General features: G+C 35.3%; 4 protein-coding genes across 8 annotated transcripts; 2 read left to right on the plus strand and 2 right to left on the minus strand.

Annotated features, from left to right (window-relative positions):
* The first annotated feature begins 381 nt into the window (after nt 1–381).
* LOC107225103 (MOB kinase activator 1B) lies at nt 382–7,303 on the plus strand. Its single transcript, XM_015665440.2, has 5 exons — nt 382–689; nt 1,217–1,383; nt 2,088–2,315; nt 2,452–2,615; nt 3,320–7,303. Exons 1-5 carry the CDS (start codon nt 676–678, stop codon nt 3,398–3,400), a joined length of 654 nt encoding a protein of 217 aa, XP_015520926.1. The 5' UTR covers nt 382–675; the 3' UTR covers nt 3,401–7,303.
* A 350-nt stretch (nt 7,304–7,653) lies between these two features.
* LOC124295584 (sodium-dependent dopamine transporter-like) lies at nt 7,654–13,782 on the plus strand. Its single transcript, XM_046746018.1, has 12 exons — nt 7,654–7,870; nt 7,980–8,202; nt 8,331–8,492; nt 8,593–8,692; nt 8,882–9,016; nt 9,071–9,305; nt 9,380–9,492; nt 9,580–9,708; nt 9,773–9,870; nt 10,015–10,324; nt 10,413–10,630; nt 10,753–13,782. The coding sequence occupies exons 1-10, from the start codon at nt 7,654–7,656 to the stop codon at nt 10,127–10,129; spliced, it is 1,527 nt and encodes a 508-aa protein (XP_046601974.1). The 3' UTR covers nt 10,130–10,324; nt 10,413–10,630; nt 10,753–13,782.
* Nucleotides 13,276–17,515, minus strand: LOC107225107 (F-box only protein 6). 2 transcript variants are annotated; one of them, XM_015665443.2, is made up of 4 exons: nt 17,394–17,515; nt 15,047–15,605; nt 14,812–14,955; nt 13,276–14,124 (listed from the first exon to the last, which is right to left on the minus strand). In XM_015665443.2, exons 1-4 carry the CDS (start codon nt 17,465–17,467, stop codon nt 13,939–13,941), a joined length of 963 nt encoding a protein of 320 aa, XP_015520929.1. In that variant the 5' UTR covers nt 17,468–17,515; the 3' UTR covers nt 13,276–13,938. The 2 variants fall into 2 exon arrangements, with proteins under 2 accessions (XP_015520929.1, XP_046601663.1); XM_046745707.1 differs by lacking the exon at nt 17,394–17,515 and adding an exon at nt 16,781–17,068.
* Nucleotides 17,516–18,647: 1,132 nt separating this feature from the next.
* Nucleotides 18,648–22,320, minus strand: LOC107225109 (F-box only protein 6). Of its 4 annotated transcripts, none has more exons than XR_001525681.2 (4): nt 21,162–22,320; nt 20,300–20,443; nt 19,427–19,696; nt 18,648–18,948 (listed from the first exon to the last, which is right to left on the minus strand). XR_001525681.2 is itself a non-coding variant. In XM_015665447.2 (4 exons), the coding sequence occupies exons 2-4, from the start codon at nt 21,714–21,716 to the stop codon at nt 19,511–19,513; spliced, it is 885 nt and encodes a 294-aa protein (XP_015520933.1). In that variant the 5' UTR covers nt 21,717–21,752; nt 22,014–22,320; the 3' UTR covers nt 18,648–19,510. The 4 variants fall into 4 exon arrangements, 3 of the variants coding, with proteins under 3 accessions (XP_015520933.1, XP_046601664.1, XP_046601665.1); XM_015665447.2 differs by having other exon boundaries at nt 18,648–19,696; nt 21,162–21,752; nt 22,014–22,320; XM_046745708.1 differs by having other exon boundaries at nt 18,648–19,696; nt 21,162–21,768; nt 22,014–22,320.
* Nucleotides 22,321–22,491: the final 171 nt, after the last annotated feature.

Below are 22,491 nucleotides of genomic sequence, written 5' to 3' on the forward strand. Positions count from 1 at the left end.
ATTTGTCCGGTTGCGACTACTGATTTTCGTAAATATGTGTTGTACCATTCACTGCTTTGTCATCCTTATGTTGTAGTTATGCAGCAATTTTTTTTTCAATTTTGCTTGGAAAGTTCAATGTTTGAATCCTGTTGAATGTGGCCCTTCAATCTTCCGGCTAACTCGTTTTCAGCCTAAAAACAAAATGCAACTTCGATTCTATATGAATTTTGCAACAAATTAATCGACACAGGGTGCGTTCCTGAATCCCTCTATCGCAACGACACTCGTGGTCACTAGGCGAAACGGCCGGTGCTTCAATAAGAGGACATACCCCCATCACCAGAGTTTCCAGACCTGAATGTAAGACCGTGGTTTCATGTTCTGTTTAGTGTTGTCTGGTTCGCTCTGACTCCGTCTGGCGCAGCGAGGGCGGTCCTGTCGACTGCTCGAGGAACGAATCATCGCGGATTGCGGAGTCAAGGAGGGCCACTGAGGAGGGCAGCAGTTAACTCAACCGAACCGAAAACATCTGTGGACACACCAAAAAACTGAGGATATTCCCATGTTTATCGCTGTCAAAGTTCCATGCGCATTTCGATCAGCGTGATACCGTACTTTTTCACATAAATATCAAGGGAATAGTTGGAATTTCTCACATAGTCAAACAAATAGCTGATCAAAATATCTCCAACGATGAGCTTCCTGTTGTGAGTACTACTACACTTCGGAACGGCCTTTCTTTTTCCTCTATTTTTATTTTTATTTTTCCGTATTTCAGTTAGTCACTTTTTTACAACACCCGAGTACACTCACGCTGACGAGAGTAACACAAAAAATCGAGTTGACAATAGGCCTGTTGTTATGTATACTCTTTATCAATTCACCTATAAATATACCTATGCCGTTTCGTCCCCAAATCGATATTTTATCCGTTCTAAAATGCCTCATTGTATCGTATTTGACAGCTCTGTCTCGCTTTCTCTATCTCACTTCCTCTCCCTCTCTGTGCCATTTCTATTTCATATTATTGCCATTTAAAGTTTCTGACCTGCACTTCGAACAGAAAATTTCGAAACTAAGTTCATGACAAAGTGATCTCTGGTTTGCATAGTGTTTTTCATACTTCTTTATACGACCAGTTTGTTAAATAGACTAGATGTTATTTTCAATTAATCAGAAACAATTCTTTGCCTGTTTCTTTTTATTTCATATCATGTATTTTTCAATAACTTAGCGGAAGCCGATCTTCGAAAACTTTCAAGCCAAAGAAGAATATCCCTGAAGGGACGCACCAGTATGATTTAATGAAACATGCAGCGGCGACACTTGGCTCAGGAAATTTACGTCTGGCGGTGATGTTACCCGAGGGTGAAGATCTCAATGAATGGGTTGCCGTTAACAGTGCGTAACTTATCTTCTCTGAAATTCATGAATGAAGGCAATCTGGACTCGAGTCACTTCGCATTTTCATGTGTTTGTCAATCAAACCCACCAATTTGAATTATACTTTGGATTTTTATTTGAAATGATAGATATTATTTGAACGAAGTCATGAGTTGAATTGGAAAATTTCAATGATATCTTATTACCTTGTTATGTTTGGGATGAAATCAGGGCCGAACCATTTGATAAAAACTTTTATATTTCGATTGCAGAATGCCCGTATAGTCAAACTTTGGAGATTTTGTGCCCAATAAAAAACTGCATCGTGTCTATAAAAGACGGGATACATGATTTTTGAATTAATTAACTTAAGTAATCACCGTTGCCAGTTACAATATCAGTTAGGATGCGACAAACCTACAGTTCAGTTATGCATTGGCTATAAATTTGTGTTATCTGCTTTTAATTATGAATCAGACTTGAACAACTTCCTCTATGTATAATCGCAGTGTAAGTATGCGAGTAGTCTGAATCATGGAATACGATTCTACTACAGATGAATATATAGTTGGATTGTGTGTAAATTCACGTATTACATTAAAATTCATGAATTTGTTTGGTATTTCGAAGCCATGCCAATCTGAAGTGGACAACATAAATCTGAATTATTGACAATGAATAACATTCTGGGTTTAAATTTGTATCGGAATATTTTTTTTCAGCTGTCGATTTTTTCAACCAAATAAATATGTTGTATGGAACCATTACGGAGTTTTGTACAGAAGAGAGCTGCCCGATTATGTCAGCTGGTCCGAAGTACGAATATCATTGGGCCGACGGCCACACTGTGAAGAAACCAATCAAGTGCTCTGCGCCCAAATATATTGATTACCTAATGACTTGGGTGCAGGATCAATTGGATGACGAGACTCTGTTTCCATCAAAAATTGGCTAGTATTCTAAGTATTGGCTAGCTATTAATCATCACTAAAGTATATATTGTTATGAGCGTTAGAGTTGCGCATACAGAAATTTTACTTTTAATTTTAAATTTGTGTTAACGGATCAAATTTACTACACTTTTAGGAGTGCCGTTTCCAAAAAATTTTCTCTCAATTGCCAAGACTATATTAAAGCGCTTGTTCAGAGTCTACGCACATATTTATCACCAGCACTTCAGTGAGGTTGTTCAACTGGGAGAAGAGGCACATCTTAACACATCGTTTAAGCATTTTATTTTTTTCGTTCAGGTAAGCAAAACCACGATATAAGTATTAATATCGTGAAGTCGTTCTTACAGTTTAGAATTCAGTGCTTATTATTCAGAGACACGGATCTCTTTTCTGAGGATGCATGTGTATGACTAATTCGGTTTTACACTCAACTTCAACTTCATTGATTATCAGCCATTAATTATACTATCATATTTTTCGCAACCTTGACCGAATTTTTATTTAAAGGCTATATCTCACTAACTATACTTTGCACTTGTAAACCAGTTCTGCATGTAAGTATATTAGCTAGGTACGAATTTTTTTTTAGTAATATCAAGCACTACAAACCTTACCGCATTTTCGGAATAATACATGATATACAAGTGGCCTTTTTTGCAAAATTAATACCTAAATATTAGTGTTATTATCTTGAATATTTCAGAGAAAACGCATTCGTTACATAAACCGAGAAAATTTTGGCTCCAAATTAAAAAAGTGTAATTCGATTTTGGTGTAAAATTGGAAAAATTGTACAGTAAGAGCTTCTTTTTGGAGAGTTTTACAAGTTCTTATATTAATAAAGTCACATACACTTAATAAAGTTGTTTGGCCAACTTTATATTAACAATAATTTCGATATTCTGGCTCCCATTGTATTGTGCAAAATCATTCTATGCATGTAAACTGTATTTAATTCAGCTGAGAAAATTCAGTTTCGACATCATGATTATTGTTTCTAGGAATTTAACCTAATAGACAGACGAGAATTAGCCCCATTACAAGAGCTAATTGAAAAACTGACTGCAAAGGATGCTCGATGAACACCCTCCACTCTGATCATCGTCTGTGAAGCCTCTCCAAAGAATCTCATCAATGCTATCTCTGTTAACTATCTATCATATAATAATTATTTTATATTATTTAAATAATCGTATCGAATCATATTTCAAAGCAAGTCTAATGCCGAGTCAAAAGCCTTCGTACGGCTACTCTTCTTCATTATATTGCAGTTTAAACTGTGATTAAAGCTTTTTCAACAACAGTAATTAGTTTTGTGCACAGTTCGCAAAACATTTTTTTCCATTGATCTAGTGGATGAGCTTAATATCATGTGAAAGCATTTGGTGGAAAACAATATAATTCACTCATAATAATTGAACCCCAAATGATGTGCTTCGAACAGATAATAAGTCAATAGGTAAAATTTCAAGACAAAATTGAAATGTGTGAATACCTATATAAATTATTGTTAAATAGATGAATTATTTTCAACGTTACGCTGCTTAGAATTGTATGAACTTTTTTTTATATTTATTTAATTTCAATTTTTTTTTTTTTGTGCTGTTGAAAGACATCTGTGTAAGTTTCTTTATCATACTATTAGTTGCAAATTTTTCTTCAATTCTTAGTCGTTGAATTCAATTAAATAATGAAAACAGTATAATAAAATTTCCTAGCATGTAATGTTTATTGCTGTGGAAGGTAGGCTGTAGACAAAAAGGTGATGATTTGTACTTCAAAACAATTTTCATAAGTTAAATAATTTTATATTCAACTTATCGATATACGTGGATATAAAAACCGATTTGAACTTCATTGCAAACATGAATCGTCATAGAATTTCAGAATAACGCTTGAGTCAATCTCGTATGTATTAAAAGAATATTATGCGACCCTTTCGTTAGTGCTTTTTTGTCTCAGACGAAGAAAAATTTTAAAAATGCCTTGAAATAGGTGCAAGTAATATTATCCGTGTACGTCTAACAATATTAGATATTTGTTACGTAGTCTATTATCAATTATACGGCGAAAGTATACGGCAGAGAAATAATATTGAATGTGAAACATTGCACCGTGTTGACTATATAAGGGTATTAATGTAATTTATATTAATAGTTTTTATATTAAACACTTATAAAACGATCGATCTATAGAAATACTAATCTTTTTAAGAAAAATACGAAATGAAAAAATTAAGAAATTCCAAAACGATACATGAGAAGAACTATACTCAAAAGTAGAGTACAAGTGGATCAAAGCCAGAATGTTTGCATGACCTTTGTCACGTAGTTAGCATTGTTTACCGTTTTCAATTGGAATGGTATTGTCAATCTGGACAATGTGTAGAATAAATAAAACAAATGATCTTGAGCCAGATGGTGTATGAACATCTAGGAAAAATAATAACAAGTACTGCATACATAAATTGAATCTTGTGGCAACGATAACTTTGTTTCTTACTTTCTTTTAAATTCTATGTACACTGTATGTATTTCATACCGTTTATCTTAGTAAAATATTGAATTTAGAATTTTAAGAAAGATAGTCGTAAAAATAGACGAGATAAAAAGAAAGTATCTATTTAAGTTTTCATCTATTTTAACGATTAATCTTCATTGAAGAGCTTTTAAAGAGAATTGTTATGTTTCAGACATACAATGGGAACCAAACGTTGAAATCGTTGAGTAAGGCGACTCTGACGACGATTTCGTTAACGATCTAATATTTAAACAGCATGTGTATTATTAATAACTAACGTATAATCAACGTCCAGGACTCATTCCGCTTACCCTAATTTTTGCTCTCCCTCTATTGGGAATTTCTGTATATATATGCGACAAGCTAATTAACTGTCTGTATAGAAACCACGAAAAGAAAGAAGAAAATGAAAAAAAAAGTGCATACCGGTCTGTTTATGCTGAATTAATATATTTCGATGTATTCATTTCGATCATTTTTGAGAACTTATATTTTTTAAGAATTTACATAGAATACGTTTTAAGACAAAAAAAAAAAAAACAAAAACAAAAAAAACGAACAAATATTAATTTTTTACTTTTAGCTTATACATAGTAATTAAAAATATATATGCGTTATTCACTAATAACAATAATAATAGTAATAATAACAAGAACATCAATTATAATTGTTATCATTATTATTATTGTTATCATTATTCTTTGTACGGAAGATTTTCGTGTACATATTTATTTTTATGTTTTTGCTTGACAAATAATAATCAATTTATTTAAGAAGTAGTCCGAACTCAATGTCGTACCCACATCTATATACGTATAGATGAAGCAAAACTGCACACTATTCACTGTCTAATCTGATATTAGAATGTAAATGTTTTGATTTTCAGCTGAATATACGAAATACCGCTAATGCTAATTTCATTACGAACATTGAGTAGTATGAATATGGATTGCGTAGTTGCCACTGAAAAAAATTAAATTTAGATTTAAAAAAATTAATAAATAAAGCATAGTTTCATGTATTCATAACTGTAATAGATAGGCACATACATATGTTATTACTCACAATAATTCAGCGCTTTTCTTCTGAATCGACTTCTCATTCAACTGTCTTACTAAACTTATGTAATTATATACATATTCATTTGTGATATTCCGGCACTCCCAAAAATTACAGTGGAAATTTTTTGCCTCGTACGAGAGCATATCAGAATGCAATTTTGTAACGATGATGTAACGATACGGATAAAAAATCAATTGTGCGTTTGGTACTTATATTTTTCTTCGATTATTAATCTGCAGTATAAATAATAAAATCCTGACATGTTTCAGAAGTCTTATTGTTAAAAATATTTAAATCAATATGCAAAAACACATATCCAATAATATATACGTAGGTACAACATTCGTTTTTTTTTTTTATTAATAATATTACTGCATACATTTTACCAGCAGTAAATTTCCCGTACCATCAAGTAAAACAAATTTTTGTTAAAATTATGTCGAACCTGATTTTTTTAAATAGACGAACAGGATGGTGAAACGTTTTTATCTTTGGTACATGAATCTGTTACAGTGATTATATTGCGAAAATAGAGTTACAAACAACACCTGCGGAATACATGTAGAAATTTATTGAAAAACAGGTTTCCTGAAAATAATTTTGGTTGACTTTATGTTAACTGCCAAGGTATAAACCTTGTACAAGTATCGTTAAAATTTTACTGCCGAATAGAAATATTTATCAGCATTATAATTGACAAAAACTATAAACATAATTTTTTATGCAAATCAACCATGAAAACTGCTTTTCCTGTATATTATATAGATGTACAAGTACTCTAACCACTTGAATACAAATTGCTAGACTTGTTACGAAAATTCTTTGGCTACAATTCTTGTATTCGGTTTCAAACTATTCATAAAAGTAAATTGCGATGATCGATTCTTTCAACATGGTTTAATTATAAATAATTTACGTTGATTAATTTTGTTAAAACTGGTTACTATTTGACTAAATTACAATTCGGACTGAGTTTCAGGTTTAATCAGTATTGAAGTCTCTATTTATTATTTTCAACTAATGACTGGAAATGTCATTTTTATGGATTACAATGAGATTCAGAATCAATTTTTATTCATGGCTTGAAGCAACAAGTTATACATTTATGTACGGATCCTGTAGAAAATGTTTTTCCAACAATTTCCGAATGATTTCATACATTTCACAATCATTGTTGTAACGTACATATAATATACGATGTAACGAGAATCATAACCAGAGAATTATTTATTATGTGATCGTCTAATTAACCGAAGCTTATGTCGCAGCTTGATTCTACGCAAGATAAACAAAAAGCGATCATTAGGTATGTTGCAGATGTAATAACGCTAAAACTGTGCAATGTAAATAGTATTTTCTCATGTGAAAAAAATAAATAAATACATAATAAAAATGCCTAATTACACACAGCAATCAATTAGTCTTCATAATATTGATTGTCTCATGCGCAAATTTGTCAATTTAATTACTGGTTCCTTGGTTTATCATTTGTTGCAGTATCATAGTCATTAATGTTAATTTATTGAATCCATTACTCATACATTTGTTATTACTTATTATTATATCTTTGGAATGCGATGTTCAGAAATTTTGAAAATTGCGATGCTCATTTATTCAGAAAAATCACTTTTGTGACAGAAAGAGTACGATCGAGATATCAGTGACTAGCCTGGGCTGTGAATATTGGTAACATCTTGCTCAGCTCTTAACCTTGGAATACTTACAAGACTCGCTGGTGCTAACGGCTAAGATTATGAACAGAACTTGGGGATGGTTGAAGCAGCTTACACGATTCGAAGAACAGATATTTCGAAAAGCTAGGGAACCAATTGAGTCAGCTAAAAATGACGATCGTTACAAATCATACGATCTTTCTTGGAGTTTGTCTGACCTGGTCCTCGTTACTGCCTGCTTTCAAATCGATACCATTTACTTTTGTGACATGAGTTACATGTTCAAAAACGATTTCAGTGGGTTGTTTCTTCGGCGTTTCGCCACTTATTTTTCGATTTACACTTTGAAGTTACAAGTAGAACTCGATTGCTTAATTCCTTCATGTTTCAAATACCTTTTAACTAGAACCTGGCTTCATTCAAATGATGGTCATGTACGCTACATGGGGCCCCGCGTTGATTTACATGGAGGTTTTTCTTGGGCAGTATGTTCGGCACGGCTGCCTCTACCTGAAGAATATAGTACCTCTGACGTGCTCTACTATAGGATATGGCATGCTGTTGACAATATATTTATACTCCGTTGCCTCGGTCGAACGATTAGCCGATACCTACATGTTCTTCTTCAGGTATTTAGTACGCCGCTCTGTCAAAAGAATCCATACCAGTGCAGATTTTTTTGACGGAAGCATGTATTTGTACGTCCATTTTCTGTGATCTTTGTTTGAAATCTAATGCAACATGAAATTGTTTAAAGATCGTTCAGTTCCGAACTGCCATGGATGATCTGTCCAGAAGGTTCAACACCAGCAACTTGCATTGATCGACCACTGCTACTGAATTGTTACCTGGAAAATAGGAAGGACGAGTGCTATCCAAAGCTGGGAACCGAGCTCCTCTCATCGAGAATATACTACAAGTTAATCATACCAATTTGTTATTCATCACTAAAGAACGAACGTAAAACCTTTAATTATGAACATAAACAAGAACGTTTTCTTCACTTTTGTTCTCTGCAGAGCCACTCATTCGACGTTCGTGAAGAGAGCAGGCCGTTTACTCGTCGGTTGGCTCACTGTGTACATCACTTTGAAACAGAGTCTCAGGGATACACTCCATGTGCGTTAATTATTTAACTTAGAATTAGTATAGACAGTATGAAAAGTTGGGCTAATTTTATCGAGCACAACATCGAACAAGTTGGCAAATAAAATTTTTTTTTCACCTGAAACGTAACTGCTTTTTAACATAAGGGTATTTTACACTCGTAAAGTTATCTATTCTAACTTTATTTCCATTTCTTTACAGATGATGAAGAGATTTGCACTGCTTATAATTATTATCTTTCTTTGTCTATTCATGCCCTTAGCGAGCCATATCGCCCAGGGTCTCTCTGTAGCACCTTTCTTCAATTTACGCATCAGTGGTCTTTTGAACGTGAAAGTAAGTTGGTTAATCAAGTCTATGAGATTCGATCACGCTTTATTCTCTCTGCAGGCATGGCTTGCAGCCTTCAAGGACTTCTTAAGAGACCACGCTATAGTTCGCGGTGGGTATCAGCTGATTGGGTGTCGCATTAAGCCAGGACCGACCACAGCAAATCTCACAATTTGTTCGTGTGCTCTCACTTACATGATTAGTGTAATTTGCCAGATGTTTTCAACGGGCATACTAGGCGTACTGTTGTTTTACATGAAAGTCACCAATGTTGAAGAGGAGCTCTATTTTCCAGGTAAAAATGATTAATACCATTTTAATCTTCCGAGTCAGTACCGTTACAGAAAGGATGCGTTCTTATTGTTACAGAATATGCAAAGCTCTTCAACTTTTATCCCTTCGCACTGGGAATGCTGCCAGTTCGGCAAGTGTGGAACTTGATCTACTTCATGTTTGTGGCCTTATTGTCGACATCTTACACTGTAATCACAAGAAATTATAGTCGATGACTATTTCGTGCAGAGTTTAAGTCTCCAGACACACAGAATTCAGACTGATTATTTTTGCAGATAGGAAACATGGCGGTGCTTGAAGAAAGTATATACGACAACTTTCCAGTGGTGTTGCGGTACCGGAGCTATGTCAAAGTTGCAATATGCACTCTTGGATTTCTAATTGGAGTCCTTACCGATCTGATGGTTGGTTAGAATCGTGTGCGTTTGATTTATTGCAACGATGATTGACCTGCCGATTTCCATGCAGATTGACAATGAATCAGACGCTTACGAAGACGAGCCTATACTGAAGATTGGACAGCGACTGACAATTGTTGCTTTATTGATCCTGACAATCAGTGTTGGGTAAATGAATTTTAGAGTGGTACTCAGTCGGACTATAATTAAAAGAGTGTTCATCGTTACGTCGATATTTCAAAGTCGCACTCACCATATATACGATCATGAGGGTAATGATTTTCTCAATTAATCTATCATCGTCGAAAATAGGTACGTTTACGGAGTTGAACAATTCTCCGATGATATAAACTTTTTGAATGGAAGTCAACCAAATACCTACTGGAAGATATGCTGGAAGAGTTTACCATTCGGAATATTGGTATAGCACTTGGAGACAAGACTGAATACTAAATATACATTTAATAAACCAATTTAGATATTGTTCAGCAGTGAGGTAATCGACATCAGTTTCCCGCCTGACAATGTATCTGTAATGGTATCGAATATCCTCTACGTGATCCTGTTGATCGTGGCGTTACTCTTTATGCTCCGTCAAATTGTAATATCCGTTAAGGCTAGAGTGAGTCTTCTGATAAGCGACATGTACAGCCAAATAGGTGTGACTCTACGGGTAGATTACTAATGGGATTTTTTTTGATTATTGACAGAACGTTACGGGCTTGTTATTTCAAGCTACGATGCTTTGGGGACCACCATCGGACGAAGATCGCCGAATGCGCAGGATGTACAATCCGCGTGAAGAGACCAAATACTGGAGGAAGAACAGCGAGTGCACTCACCACTGTCTCATTGAAAAAGCCATTCTGCTCTCTGTTATTCATCGCGAGATTGATTCAAGGACTAACAGAGCCAGGCGCAATGACACGTACGTTTTTCTGCAGAGTACTGCGGAGCTTGAATGCACGTTTATTAAATTTGATCTTGAACGGGTACTTTCTTAATAACGGAGACTGGAAATGGCTTAGCAGTTTGAACGAATTATTTTAGGATGCAGCAGGACATGACTGCGGTAACAAAATCGATGAAAAAGAATCAGAAGGTTTTTTCCATCGACAAGGTATCCAGTGAAGAGTTAGAAAATTTCGAAGAACAAGTGAATGAGAAATTGAAGTTTCTTCAAAAAATGGAAGAGACGGAAGCTGAACTAAAGCACGAGCAGATTAAAGCGCTAAGGAATAATGTTACAGCCGCAAAATCTATTGAGGAAATGGACAACCGAGTGAGTCGGCGATGTAACTGGTTTTTGTGACACGGCAACAAGTTCGTGCTGATTATTTTGTTGTACAGATTGAACAAATGATTGACCAAGCAGAGCGCAGAGTTCTGCTGAAGGCAGAGAATAGCCCAAGCCGGGTGGTAAATGCACCCTCCAAAGTAAAACAGTACAGGTTGCCCCTGTTTGTACCGAAAGAGACACCACGCCCAAAGAATGTTTCAAAGACCCCGGTTAAGACTGAACCCGAAGACAAGCGAAATAAAGAATTTGCCACGTTCCAGGCATATGTGACCCACGTTCCGAATTTCGTCCTGGAACAACCGACAGTAACTCTTCAATCAACCACACTCCTGAAAAGCACACAGAAGGGAGAAAATTCAAGGCCTCCAAAGTTTTCTACGACACAAAAGTGATTCTAAAACTAGGGATGCTTTCTCCAGTTGAAGTTTTTTTTTGCAAAATATACAATGATCAATACCAGTCTTCCATTATTGATTGATGATCGTTATTCCTTCATGCAATAACATCTGATATTTCAGGATCTATAATCAGAAACCACAAGCAACCCAAGCAATGAATCATTCCACAATTGGCAGAGTATCGTCGGGTCGTTTTACCTGCCAGTTTGAGTCACCGAAGACCAAACCTGGTCTACCCAGCTGGCCCATGTCTCTGGACACTGTACAGCCCGTTGCCTCCCCTAGACAGTCACAATTCTCAGTCTCTAGATGCACTGCATTGAAGGAAGGAAACCATCCACCATCAGATGACTTGTTGAGCACACACACACCTCCGAATGTCAGCTCTGCTCTCCAAGCATTTACAGTTGATGTCCAACGATCGGCAAGCGCTCCTAAGACTCCCGAGTGCTCAATGGCTTCCTCGGAGCTCTCATTACTGAACCACGATCCAGTTCTGCGTGAAATCATTCGTTCGGTTCATCCCGATATTTTTAAAGTTAAGGTCGCAGCTTTTTATTTCTACTGTCTGAAAAATAATCATGGGAATATAAGTTCTGGTGAGTTTTGAAATCACCAACCGCTCATTTGTAGATTGAAACTGTGCGTGGCCTTCAGTCTCCAGTAAAGACTTCGAGCGATGTGTTTACGTCAAGTCCGCCAGTAGAGAAGCATAAGTCTAAGAACCACTCATTTCTAGATTCGCGAGTTCAATTGCGACGTAAACCAATAATAGGTGAATCTGTTATACAAAAAACGGGCCACGTGTCCGATATCAAAGGAAGGATCGCTCAGCCATTGGAAAGAAGTAAGATGAATGGTAAAACAGAGGTTTCAAGCAGAGAGAAAAAAAAATCAACTGTTAATACTGATCAAGCGATAAAAATTCGCATAGACAAACTTTTACATGGCATACAAGATCTTGGACCAATGAAGACGTCCAAGCCAATAAATTATTTTGGCATTTGTACTGCAACAAACAGCAATACTCAGAAACTTGAAATATTGTCGAAAAAGCAATTAAGTAATACAGAAAGCAAGAGTAGCCAATCGTCTATCTAAGCAAGAAAAGCACGTTGCACTAAAATTAAAGAGGGCTAGCCAACCTCCCAGTAGAAAATTTATTAGTTAAACTATGGAGGATGCGATATGATGTTACTGCCCAAAATGTTTGGAGAAAAACTACCTCATACGTGAAACTGGATCAATATAAGGCTTCGCCGTCAGTGTAAAATATCAGAGTGAGGCATGATGAGGACAATCACTTATATAAAGTCTTTTCGAGTCAACTGACACAAAATGTTATATATTAGAAGACAACTTTGTGATCGAAAAATTGACTGAACTAAGTAAAAAAATATATATTGATAGCTTTACGGCATTGTCGTATTCTTCAAACATCATAGAGAAATTTTATTTTTTTTCCTTTTTGGCAAAATGATTAGTTGTGAATTAAATGTTGTCAATAAAAAATTTAGAGGACTTTTGTTTGAAACAATGCTATTCTAGAAACTTCATTTAACAGTAGATACTTGTAGAATTTTATCCACAAACTCTAAAATAGAAATCAGATGAATATTCGTCATTAGTGAAAATTAAACTATATGCTAAAGAATTATTGATTCTTTTGAATCTACAGTACTTCTGTCAGTCTATATATTTTATCCAATATACTCTAAGGCCCTTCGAAATCCTTCAATGTGTGTAAAATGTTAATAAGTCATGTGATATTAAAATATAGTGTGTCCGGAAGGTCGTCAACACAATAGTAAATTTTCCCGAGTTTTACAAATTTGGTTTATTTCACATGAAGTAAAATTCTGTATCCACTTGATGTGTATTGTAATAAAATATATTATCATTACAAGTATTTATAATATGCAGTATTGTACAAGATAATGAGTCTTATTACCTAGATCAAGATAAGATTATTCATGTACATATAAAATCATCTATATAAAACGAAACATAATTTCTCATGTATCTTTCTCGATAAAAGATAAGATCATCGTAACTATCATCTAGATAATCAAAAAAATATCGACAAAAACAAGAGATCCATAATCTAATGTGAAAAGAGAAACGTTTATTTCATAAAATATTTCTTTGAGCCTAGCTCAACGAAATGTCGCAATAATTTTTTGCTGAGATCGGATTTAGACTATTTTCATAAGCGTACAATTATCAACGGTTTGTTGATGTTCCCTGATGTTGTTTTGTTACAGTTATATGTTTTTTACCATATAACAATAATTCAAAGTTTCTATCGTTGAGCTTGTATAAAAGAAGTCAAATGAACAGGAAATTGACCTGTACTTAATATCCGAAACTTTTGACCATCTTGAAAAAGAATTACCTGATATATGTGTACCCACAATTAATTATATAATAATAATAGTACTAATAATATTAATAACAATAATAAAGTAAAAGCTGTAATATAATTAATTATGTTAACACAGTCTGTAGTATGATTGGATGTAACCAACTCTGTTATTATCAATCTACAACCATATAAGTTACCTCTTCTGACTCTGTAGGCATCTGCTTCGGCAGATTTACTTTGATGCATGCTCCAGCCATTTTGCTACCGTAATGTCCAGCCCAAAATTTTTGGTCGATACCTCCATGAGTAAAGGTCACTTTTCTCACTCCAGGTCCATAGTTAGTGAATTCGTGTTGGACCTAAATAGTACATCAGAATCGTAAAAGTTACCACAGCTACTCGCAAGTTCAGGTTCATCTGAATCGAGGACAAGACAATGTAGACTTTCCTAGCAGCTGCCGGTTTTTTTTTATCATTTTGAGGTAAACAAAGTTGAATCGTGGTTGAAAAACCACTATATTAAAATGCAAATACGTATGAGAAATGCTAAAAGTTGGCATGGCGTTCAAAAATTTGAATAACGATACATTAGCCAGAAGTTACAGAAGCTATATTTCTATAGCTATAATATAAAATAAAATATTTCAGTCATTTCCTCCCACTTCATAAAAGACCATACTTTCGTGGTTTTTTTTTTTTTATTATGATAAAAAGAACTACCATGCATCTATAAAATTTCATAGTGAAAAACTTGAGTGAATTTTGTTGTTCAAGATAATTAATCTATAAAAGGAAATGAAAATTGAGACTTTTCTTTCTAAGCAAATTTTGTTGACTTCTCACATAAACATTTATCAAAATCATTTTGGGTAACTTCGGTGGAAAGTTTGTAACCCTGAAAATATATCAAAATTTGTGCATAAATTGTAAGATTGGGAGTTGCAAATGAGAGTCGATTGTTTTTGATATCCATAATTTTATAATTGCCGCATTGATTAGGAGGTTAAAGGATAGAAATATCAGAAGTATATAAGACGCATACTTACTTGAAACCAGGTATTCTGCGTTTCGCCGTCAAGAATATTTTCGAAATGGAAAGTTTTCAAGACTAGACCACATTCGGTTTTCAATACAGCGGAACATTTGTATGCTGCTGGACAATCCCATCTGGAACTGTACCACTCGCTTATCTATGTAATTGAAAGAAGCAATGATTAGAAAAAACAATCAAACCTAATGGCAGGGTAGTGAAAGAGAGGAAAGAAATCTCGGAAACCCTACCACGATTGGTGGCTGAAATTGGTCCAAAAATCGGGGTGGGAATCCCTCGGAAACTAAATCAACAGTTTGTTCTTTGTTGCAGTGTCCGAAGGAAGTAACAAAACAAAACTGTTCATTCTCAAAGACTGGCTCTGAACTTGGTAGCTTTGGGGCACCAGCTGGAGGGCATTCGACTTTCCACCGATGTCCGCCATTACTCAGTATCCTCCAAAATTTGTTCGTTCCACTTCTACCAGAGTGATTTTTCAGTAAATTTTTCCCTATAGGATTGTTATTGCATATTACGTAGTACAACAACCAAGAAAATTCTCCATCGAAGTGCAAACGCTGTCCCAGAATAGCCTCTGCTTTCTTTCGCCAGACGTAAGTATGCAGTATTGAGTACCAACACTTGCATACCAGCTGGCAGTTCAACATAGCCTTTAGATCAACGCGGAACAATATCTCACTCAGTAACTCCTCAGGCAAGTATTTGTTTGTCAATACCAATCCATTGTTGGCGCTTTCGTTAAACTCGATTCGTGCTTCCAATGCAGAGATACTTGTCCATTCCATTATGCTGAAAAAAAAATCATTCATGTAGAGAATGTGATTCCATATGAGGATAAAACTTTGTTTGTAACAAAATGTAGAATAATTAAAACACTGGATGTGATTTAGAAAGAGTATTTTCACAAATCTCCTTGTGCCTGAGCAAGTGATATTTTATGAAACGATTTTCATTGTTTAATAAACAGTTGATTTGATTTTGTAAAGTTTTATTGCCATTAAAGTTTGTGTTACTTGATATAATAACAGTGTAATAACAGCAAAAGTAAAAAACATGTTTTGCAACTTTCTGCCAATATTGTCAACATCATTTACTTGCTTGTTAATCAAGGAGAGTTTCAAAGATGACCGTTTGCTTGCAGATTACACGAGATTAGAGTCCTGAATGTTACTGGAATGATGTGTTTGAAGGAAAACTTGTTATTTTGCAACTTAAAAATTATCTGCAATACAGCCAACCGTAATACAGCATCAACAAACTTATACTTTGCATATTTAATTCCATTGAACTTATTTTGAAATTGAAAAATAGAGATTTTTCATTTGAATTTTTATTACGTTAACATTAACAATTTCAATTTTAGTGAATTATTGTATTTCTTTAATCCAGCACAATGCTTTAAAAGGTATATACACAAAATCTGGCTAATAAAATTTTTAATTTGAAATACTTAAATTTGTAGGCGAATAGGAACATCTTATTTTCCACTAATGTTTATAACCAAAAGTGAGTCAGAGTTGTATGTATGTACTTATGATATAGGATGGATTTAGGTCGACTAATTACATCGAATCTAGTCTTCACAACAGCACTATATACTGATATCTAATACAACAGTTTGGCCCATTTCTGTTTACACGCATATTGATAAAAGGGCCAACACAGTTGAGGGTATTTTGTAAGGACTCTGGGTACGCGAAAAAAAAGTCCTGACCAATGCCCTTATCGGACACAACCTGTTTTTAGGCCGTCTAAAATTGTAAGAAATATTTACAGCGACCTAAATGATTTAGATTAAATTTGAGGCATATTTCAATTAGATTCGCCGCGACTTCATGATGTGAAATGCAAACAATTTAACCCTAGAACACATGTACGAGGTCGTTACAACCCCAGCTGACTTTCAAACTGCGCTCCTAAGCTAGAACATAGCTAGAAATTGACATTATCGCGTTGATACTTACGCTAATACTACAACTAAACTTGGATGAAATTAAATTTGCTTTTCATCATTCGTTTCCTTATTAAAAAATTAAAAGATTCATGTACTTATGAGTCCCATTGCAGCTTTTAAAACAACTTTAGGGGCAAGAAACGCGTGGGATCGATAAGAAAAAAATATACATGTCAAAACTTGGTGACAAAGATGACACAATTGAAAGAACAGTTACTTTTCAGAACGAGTAAGAGAAGAAAAATCAAATATTTAAAAGTTTATAGGGGTAATCCATTGATCTTTGAAGGAAACTAATTAAAACCTTCAAAAACTTCATTCACATCCAAAAACATGATGCGAATCAAAGTTCAAATCGAACTCTGAAGGGACACTGTTTACGACAAATGCGGTTCAAAACCGACGCGCTGCGATTGCGACACTTCTGCTCTTTGATGGTAAGTTTAGCAACTACACAAATGTCACTTAATTCGCATGGTTATATATTCGAAAAGTATGATTTGAATGTTCATAATTCGAATCTTGGCAATCGAAATGTGGCATTAACTGACAAACGATAATTTTTGAGTTGTGTCACCTTTGTTGCCAAGGTGTAACGTGTCAGAATTAAATTAAGGACTTACCTCGATTTCGCGTCCCTGAACGTCAACTGACCTGCTCTGAGCAACAACTGGCAACAACAGCCTCGATCTCCCATGAACTACGCGAACTGTCATCCACTGCGTTGCTAGTTTACATCTCTATGGTTTACACCCGGAACAATTTCAGCCCTGATACTTATTTTTCACTCATGAAAGCGGTGATAAGCGCCACCTAGACCATTGGAAATGGCAGCTTTAGCTGGAAAATCTTTTCACGAGTGAAAAATAAGTCAGCATCAGTCCCTGATGGCCTGACCTAAAATAGGTCTTTCGTTAACGTTTACACCGAAATAAAACCACAGTTGTGTGTATGTAATAATAGAAGGATAGATTTAGGTTGACTAATTAGGTAAAATCTAGTCTTCACGACAGCGGTATATATAGGGCGCTTGCACTTTACATAAATTTTATGCATTTTATGACACAGATCGGAACTTGTGATCACATGCTTGTGATTTCATTAGTCGAATCTAACGGAATAGGCCAATGAAATCTATAAATGTCGTCTTCTATCTGGAAATTGATGTAGGAGGAAAGCGCTCATTATAATGCTATCTAGTGATAAAGTGGAGACTCTGGATCACGGTCTTACACCCGTATTCATAGTCCTTCCTTATCTCAAGGATAAAGGACGCCTTGATGAAGGCTTCCTTGAATCTCAGAGGCGCCCTCGTTTCGTAGTCACAACTTGGCTCTCCCTTCCAGAAGGAAGACATATTTAGGGATATGTGATTGCTTATGGTGGTGAAACTGCTGATCGAAGCGCCACTCGGCTATATTTAAATCTAACTTGAACTGCTTAGCTCTCATTGTCAAGTTGCGTCGGTTGATGAGAGTGTATAATCTCAAAGAAGTTAACCTGTAGACTGTCTGTGACTGCGTCATACGGATCATAAGTGCATAGACGCCAAACGCAAGCGCAAGCGTTGACTACATGAAACGAAACAGCCAATCGCAGTTGCTGAAGGTTTCCTCAAGGAAGCTCGAGACCTGCCTTAAAAGAAGGCCAATAAGGCTCCTTATTCTGTCGAGGAAGGTCTATGAAACGTGAAACGAGGAACACGGAAACCTTGTTCACGCATGACCAACTATTCCTTAATTTGTAGTAGAATAAACTTATTATGAAAACAATATTGCGAAAACTGAAAAGATCTCGTGCTTGATGAAATTTCACAAATTTTGGTATTCAGAATAATTTGTGTTTCACTGATTCACGTGGGGAACAATTCTTTTATGTGAACAGATCTATAAGTTTTTTATTTTCTCACTTACAATTTAAAAACTTGAGGTAAGAAATTGGAGAGTTGGACGCAGGAAACGATTGTATTCCAATTCGTGCCATTCACCATTCTCATTAGCAGACGTAATTAAATATCATTTTCGTAAATACTGTACAGATCTAGGTATAATTATTATTTGTATATTTACACATTAAAGTTGTGAACACGATCGAGCAATTGCCCCTCTGGCCATATAAATCCATAATTTTTTAGTCAATCCAGTGACAATCAATTTTGTTTTGCAGTCTTTAGTCACGCTGTGAAATTTGAGTTACTGATTGAAAGTAATAAAAATTCCGATGGCTTAAAACGTAAACGATTATGTAAACACAGAATGCTGGTTCAATAATTTGATAATCTAAGATTACCTTAAATTAAATTCATATTAAAGGAGAATCACTTGAAAGATAATTTTACGAGCGCAGAGCTACTGTTTATGGCCAGTGTTTGGTAAGCTTTGAGTGGTATATAATTTAATTTTCAAACAATTTAATATATACTGCAAAGACATTGGTCCGATTGGATCAATAATTGAATATATTTCTAGTGCCAAAAGCAATTGAAACACTTTATATGACTGGCCAAAAATGGCACACCGGTGATAAACAGCATCTGGACAATATCTTTCCAGATGATCAAAAGTTTACTTCAATTTTTACTTGGGTTTGAAGTAATAGTTATGTGTTTGTAGAAAAATACATGCAAAGCCTGTTTCTTGTAACACTGGCTACCTACCGTTATTTTAAGTGTGACAAAGGATCTCCTCTTTCTCTAATCTTTATAGACTTGTGTTTCGGAACGTTGACTTCAACACAAGCGCTAGCCATTTTGGCTGTCTCCTGTTTCTCTAATTTTCATAGACTTGTGTTTCGGAAGGTTTACTTTAACGCATGCACCAGCCATTTTACTGCCATAATGTCCTGACCAAAACCTCCTGTCTATACCTGCATGCTGAAAGATCACCTTCCTCAATCCAGGCCCATAATTGGTGAATTCGTGTTCGATCTAAGGAATACGAACATATCAACAAATTAGTACATTTTTCAATAAGTAAATGACAAGAGACTTCCTGAGTAGTTAAGACAATTTTTAAAGATTCAGTAGATTGTCTATCGTGGAGTTAGGATATATACGGAAGGTAAATTGATCATCTAAATAATTCCTCGACTTTGCATTAGATTTACACAGTCACCACAAAATTTAATATGACGAGCATTTTTTGTATTATGAATGTAAATATCTAGATGCTACTTTGACGTTCAGGTAATAATCCTCCAAAATTATTCACGAATTAGAAGTTTCAACTCATCATGCTTGATTGCAACCTCATGTTTTTACACATCCTGAGTTCTGATAATAAAAAAATATTACTCATTGTAATAAGCATCCTTGATTTTACCATTTTATATTTTCGGATAACCTATGAAGTTTCATTTAGTCATCAAGACCTTGTTATTGGAGTTTTCGATCAAGCTTGATTAATCGAAATTTCAAGTGCATAGTAAAGTCACAACCTATGTATTCTAACAAAAAAAATTTACGTCAAACTTGCTCCAATTTAGACCCTTTACAAAAAAAATCTGTGGAACATGATATGCAAATCCTTACGTAAAACCATGTGTTTTGCCTCTCATTTTCAAGGGTATCGCGGAATTCAGTAGTATCCATAATGTTCCCAGAATCATCGATCAATGTTGCCGAAAATTCATATGCAGCTGGGCAATCTTCTCTGGAGCAGTACCACTCGCTGACCTAATTTCAAGAAACGATATCAAGAAACATCAGGAGAAACGAGAATTTTGAAAATACAGTCCATTCCCGTAATATTGCCACTCCTAATAGTGCCGCTTCCTCTTATTCTTGCTCGAACGTAACTCCCACCATGGGTTCACTTCGGGTTTCATATTCGTCTCTCTCAATAGTGCCAAACGCTGGCTTAACGAAATAGCGTAGAATTCTCTGCTTTATATTCAAATTATAGTCATTATTTTTTTAATAATCTCATTTCCTCACAAAATGCATAATATAGTAATAAGATCATTATAAAAAAATGTCATAAATTTCGATTATAATCATTAAAATAATAATTGATTTTATTCAAAGAAATAGAGATTATATACATTTGATGATTTTACTATATCGATGTGTATTTTTAACACATTTTATGGAATAAATGGGAATACGTGTGAAAAGTTTTCTTAAAATAACAGAATTTAGAAAAAGACATTGCATTTAGAAAATCGAAGTCATCCATTTTTATATGATAAGGAAAATGAATATAAATATACACGAGTAGTCACGGTTTACCCGGTGCGGCGGCACTATAATGAGAGCGCGACGAGAATTCCGACGGCGTGAACACGCGTCACTGGTGGGGGTACCTGAGTTTCAAGAAAAATACTGCCCTACTTCCCCATCGCCGGCACTATTATGAGAGCGGACTGTAGATAAAAGGAATCTCAGAACTCACCACAATTGGCGGTTGAAATATTTCTAGTAGTTGTGGTGGCACTCCCTCGGCAATCAAATCTATGGTTTGTTGCTTGCTACAATTATAGTAGGATGTAACAAAGCAATGTTGCTTCCCCTCAAAAATTGGCTCAGAAATGGGCAGCGGAGGGGCACCGATGGGAGGACATTCTACTCCCCAATTATCCCCATTTTCAGTTATTACCTTCCAATGCTTTCTTGGCCCATTTTTTCCCGAATGATTCTTGATTAAGTTTTTCTCCAAGAATTTTTTAGAGCAGATATTGTAGTAAAGCAACCAAGATGTTTCTTCATTGATGTCGAGATGTTGTCCGATTACAGCTTCCGCTTTCTTCCTCCATACATAATTTTGCAAAATCAATTGCCACCGCTTGCAAACCAGTTGACAATTCAACAGTGTCTTATGATCGACGTGAAACAATATCTCACTCAATAACTCTTCAGGTAAGTATCTGTCCGTTAATACCAAACCATTGTCGCTGTTCTCATCAAACTTGACTCGTGTTTCATACATCATGCTTTGAAGCTGACCCATTTTTGTGTATGTACTTGCCAAAGGTGTTTATTTATACTGAGAAAGCACGAAACTATAGTGTATATAATATAAGAGAATATGTTTATTGGCAAGGAAATTTATTTGGAGCTTGAGTTTCAATAGACACGAGAAAACACAGCACCGAGTAAAAAACCGAGATTTATGGGTGGTAGGACATTGAATATAAATAAATTAACCTACAATCTATCTCGTTAGTTATAAAAGAATCGTCGACGGTACCGTCGGAGTATTGATCGTGAATGATGTAAGTCCCTGACAGAATAGAAGAATGTTTACCGTTTATGATTCACATGTGCACATGTCGCAACGTCAATTTCGATGACCTAATACAGTCGTATGAGTAATCAATTGTTTGACGCGGAATTCTACCTCAGCCGATTATATTTATGCCTTTAATTCCTGTGTTATTGTCTTCAAGTTGGTTAAAGTATCATGACTATGCTTGATTTTTAAATCTTCTCGTTTTTCGTAATTGAAAGAAAAGAATATCCAATATAAACCTGCTCATAAACTTTTTGGAAAATTGACTGACAGTACTGTCAGCAATCTTTGATCTCTTTTGTGCTGCCGAGTTCATGAACAGCTCTGTCTCTGCCTTGGGGAATTTTTAGCAGAGATGAGTAGGGAGATCTCCAACGCTCGGCTTTTCGTGATACCAGCTAGGTTGGAGCGTCGACGTGACACCTAGGCGGCCACGCACCGAAGGTGGCCCATTTCCGACCTGACACCTAGGCGGCCATGCACCGAAGGTGGC

This window comes from Neodiprion lecontei, chromosome 7 (assembly GCF_021901455.1).
Source record: "Neodiprion lecontei isolate iyNeoLeco1 chromosome 7, iyNeoLeco1.1, whole genome shotgun sequence".
NCBI lineage: Eukaryota > Metazoa > Arthropoda > Insecta > Hymenoptera > Diprionidae > Neodiprion > Neodiprion lecontei.

Bases quoted from the DNA above. Each gene is read 5' to 3' on its own strand.
- LOC107225107 (XM_015665443.2), bottom strand. From the start codon at position 17,467: ATGGGAGATCGAGGCTGTTGTTGCCAGTTGTTGCTCAGAGCAGGTCAG. The intron at 15,606-17,393 runs GTAAGTCCTTAA...TTTTTTTTTCAG, and splicing joins TTCAGGGACGCGAAATCGAG to CATAATGGAATGGACAAGTA. The intron at 14,956-15,046 runs GTAGGGTTTCCG...TCAATTACATAG, and splicing joins AATTTCAGCCACCAATCGTG to ATAAGCGAGTGGTACAGTTC.
- LOC124295584 (XM_046746018.1), top strand. From the start codon at position 7,654: ATGAACAGAACTTGGGGATGGTTGAAGCAGCTTACACGATTCGAAGAA. The intron at 8,493-8,592 runs GTTAATCATACC...TGTTCTCTGCAG, and splicing joins TCATCGAGAATATACTACAA to AGCCACTCATTCGACGTTCG. The intron at 9,871-10,014 runs GTAAATGAATTT...CGTCGAAAATAG, and splicing joins ATCCTGACAATCAGTGTTGG to GTACGTTTACGGAGTTGAAC.
- LOC107225103 (XM_015665440.2), top strand. The intron at 2,316-2,451 runs GCTAGTATTCTA...CTACACTTTTAG, and splicing joins TCTGTTTCCATCAAAAATTG to GAGTGCCGTTTCCAAAAAAT. The intron at 2,616-3,319 runs GTAAGCAAAACC...TATTGTTTCTAG, and splicing joins ATTTTATTTTTTTCGTTCAG to GAATTTAACCTAATAGACAG.
- LOC107225109 (XM_015665447.2), bottom strand. From the start codon at position 21,716: ATGGGTCAGCTTCAAAGCATGATGTATGAAACACGAGTCAAGTTTGAT. The intron at 20,444-21,161 runs GTGAGTTCTGAG...TCTTGAAATTAG, and splicing joins TATTTCAACCGCCAATTGTG to GTCAGCGAGTGGTACTGCTC. The intron at 19,697-20,299 runs GTAAGGATTTGC...CGTATTCCTTAG, and splicing joins GGCAAAACACATGGTTTTAC to ATCGAACACGAATTCACCAA.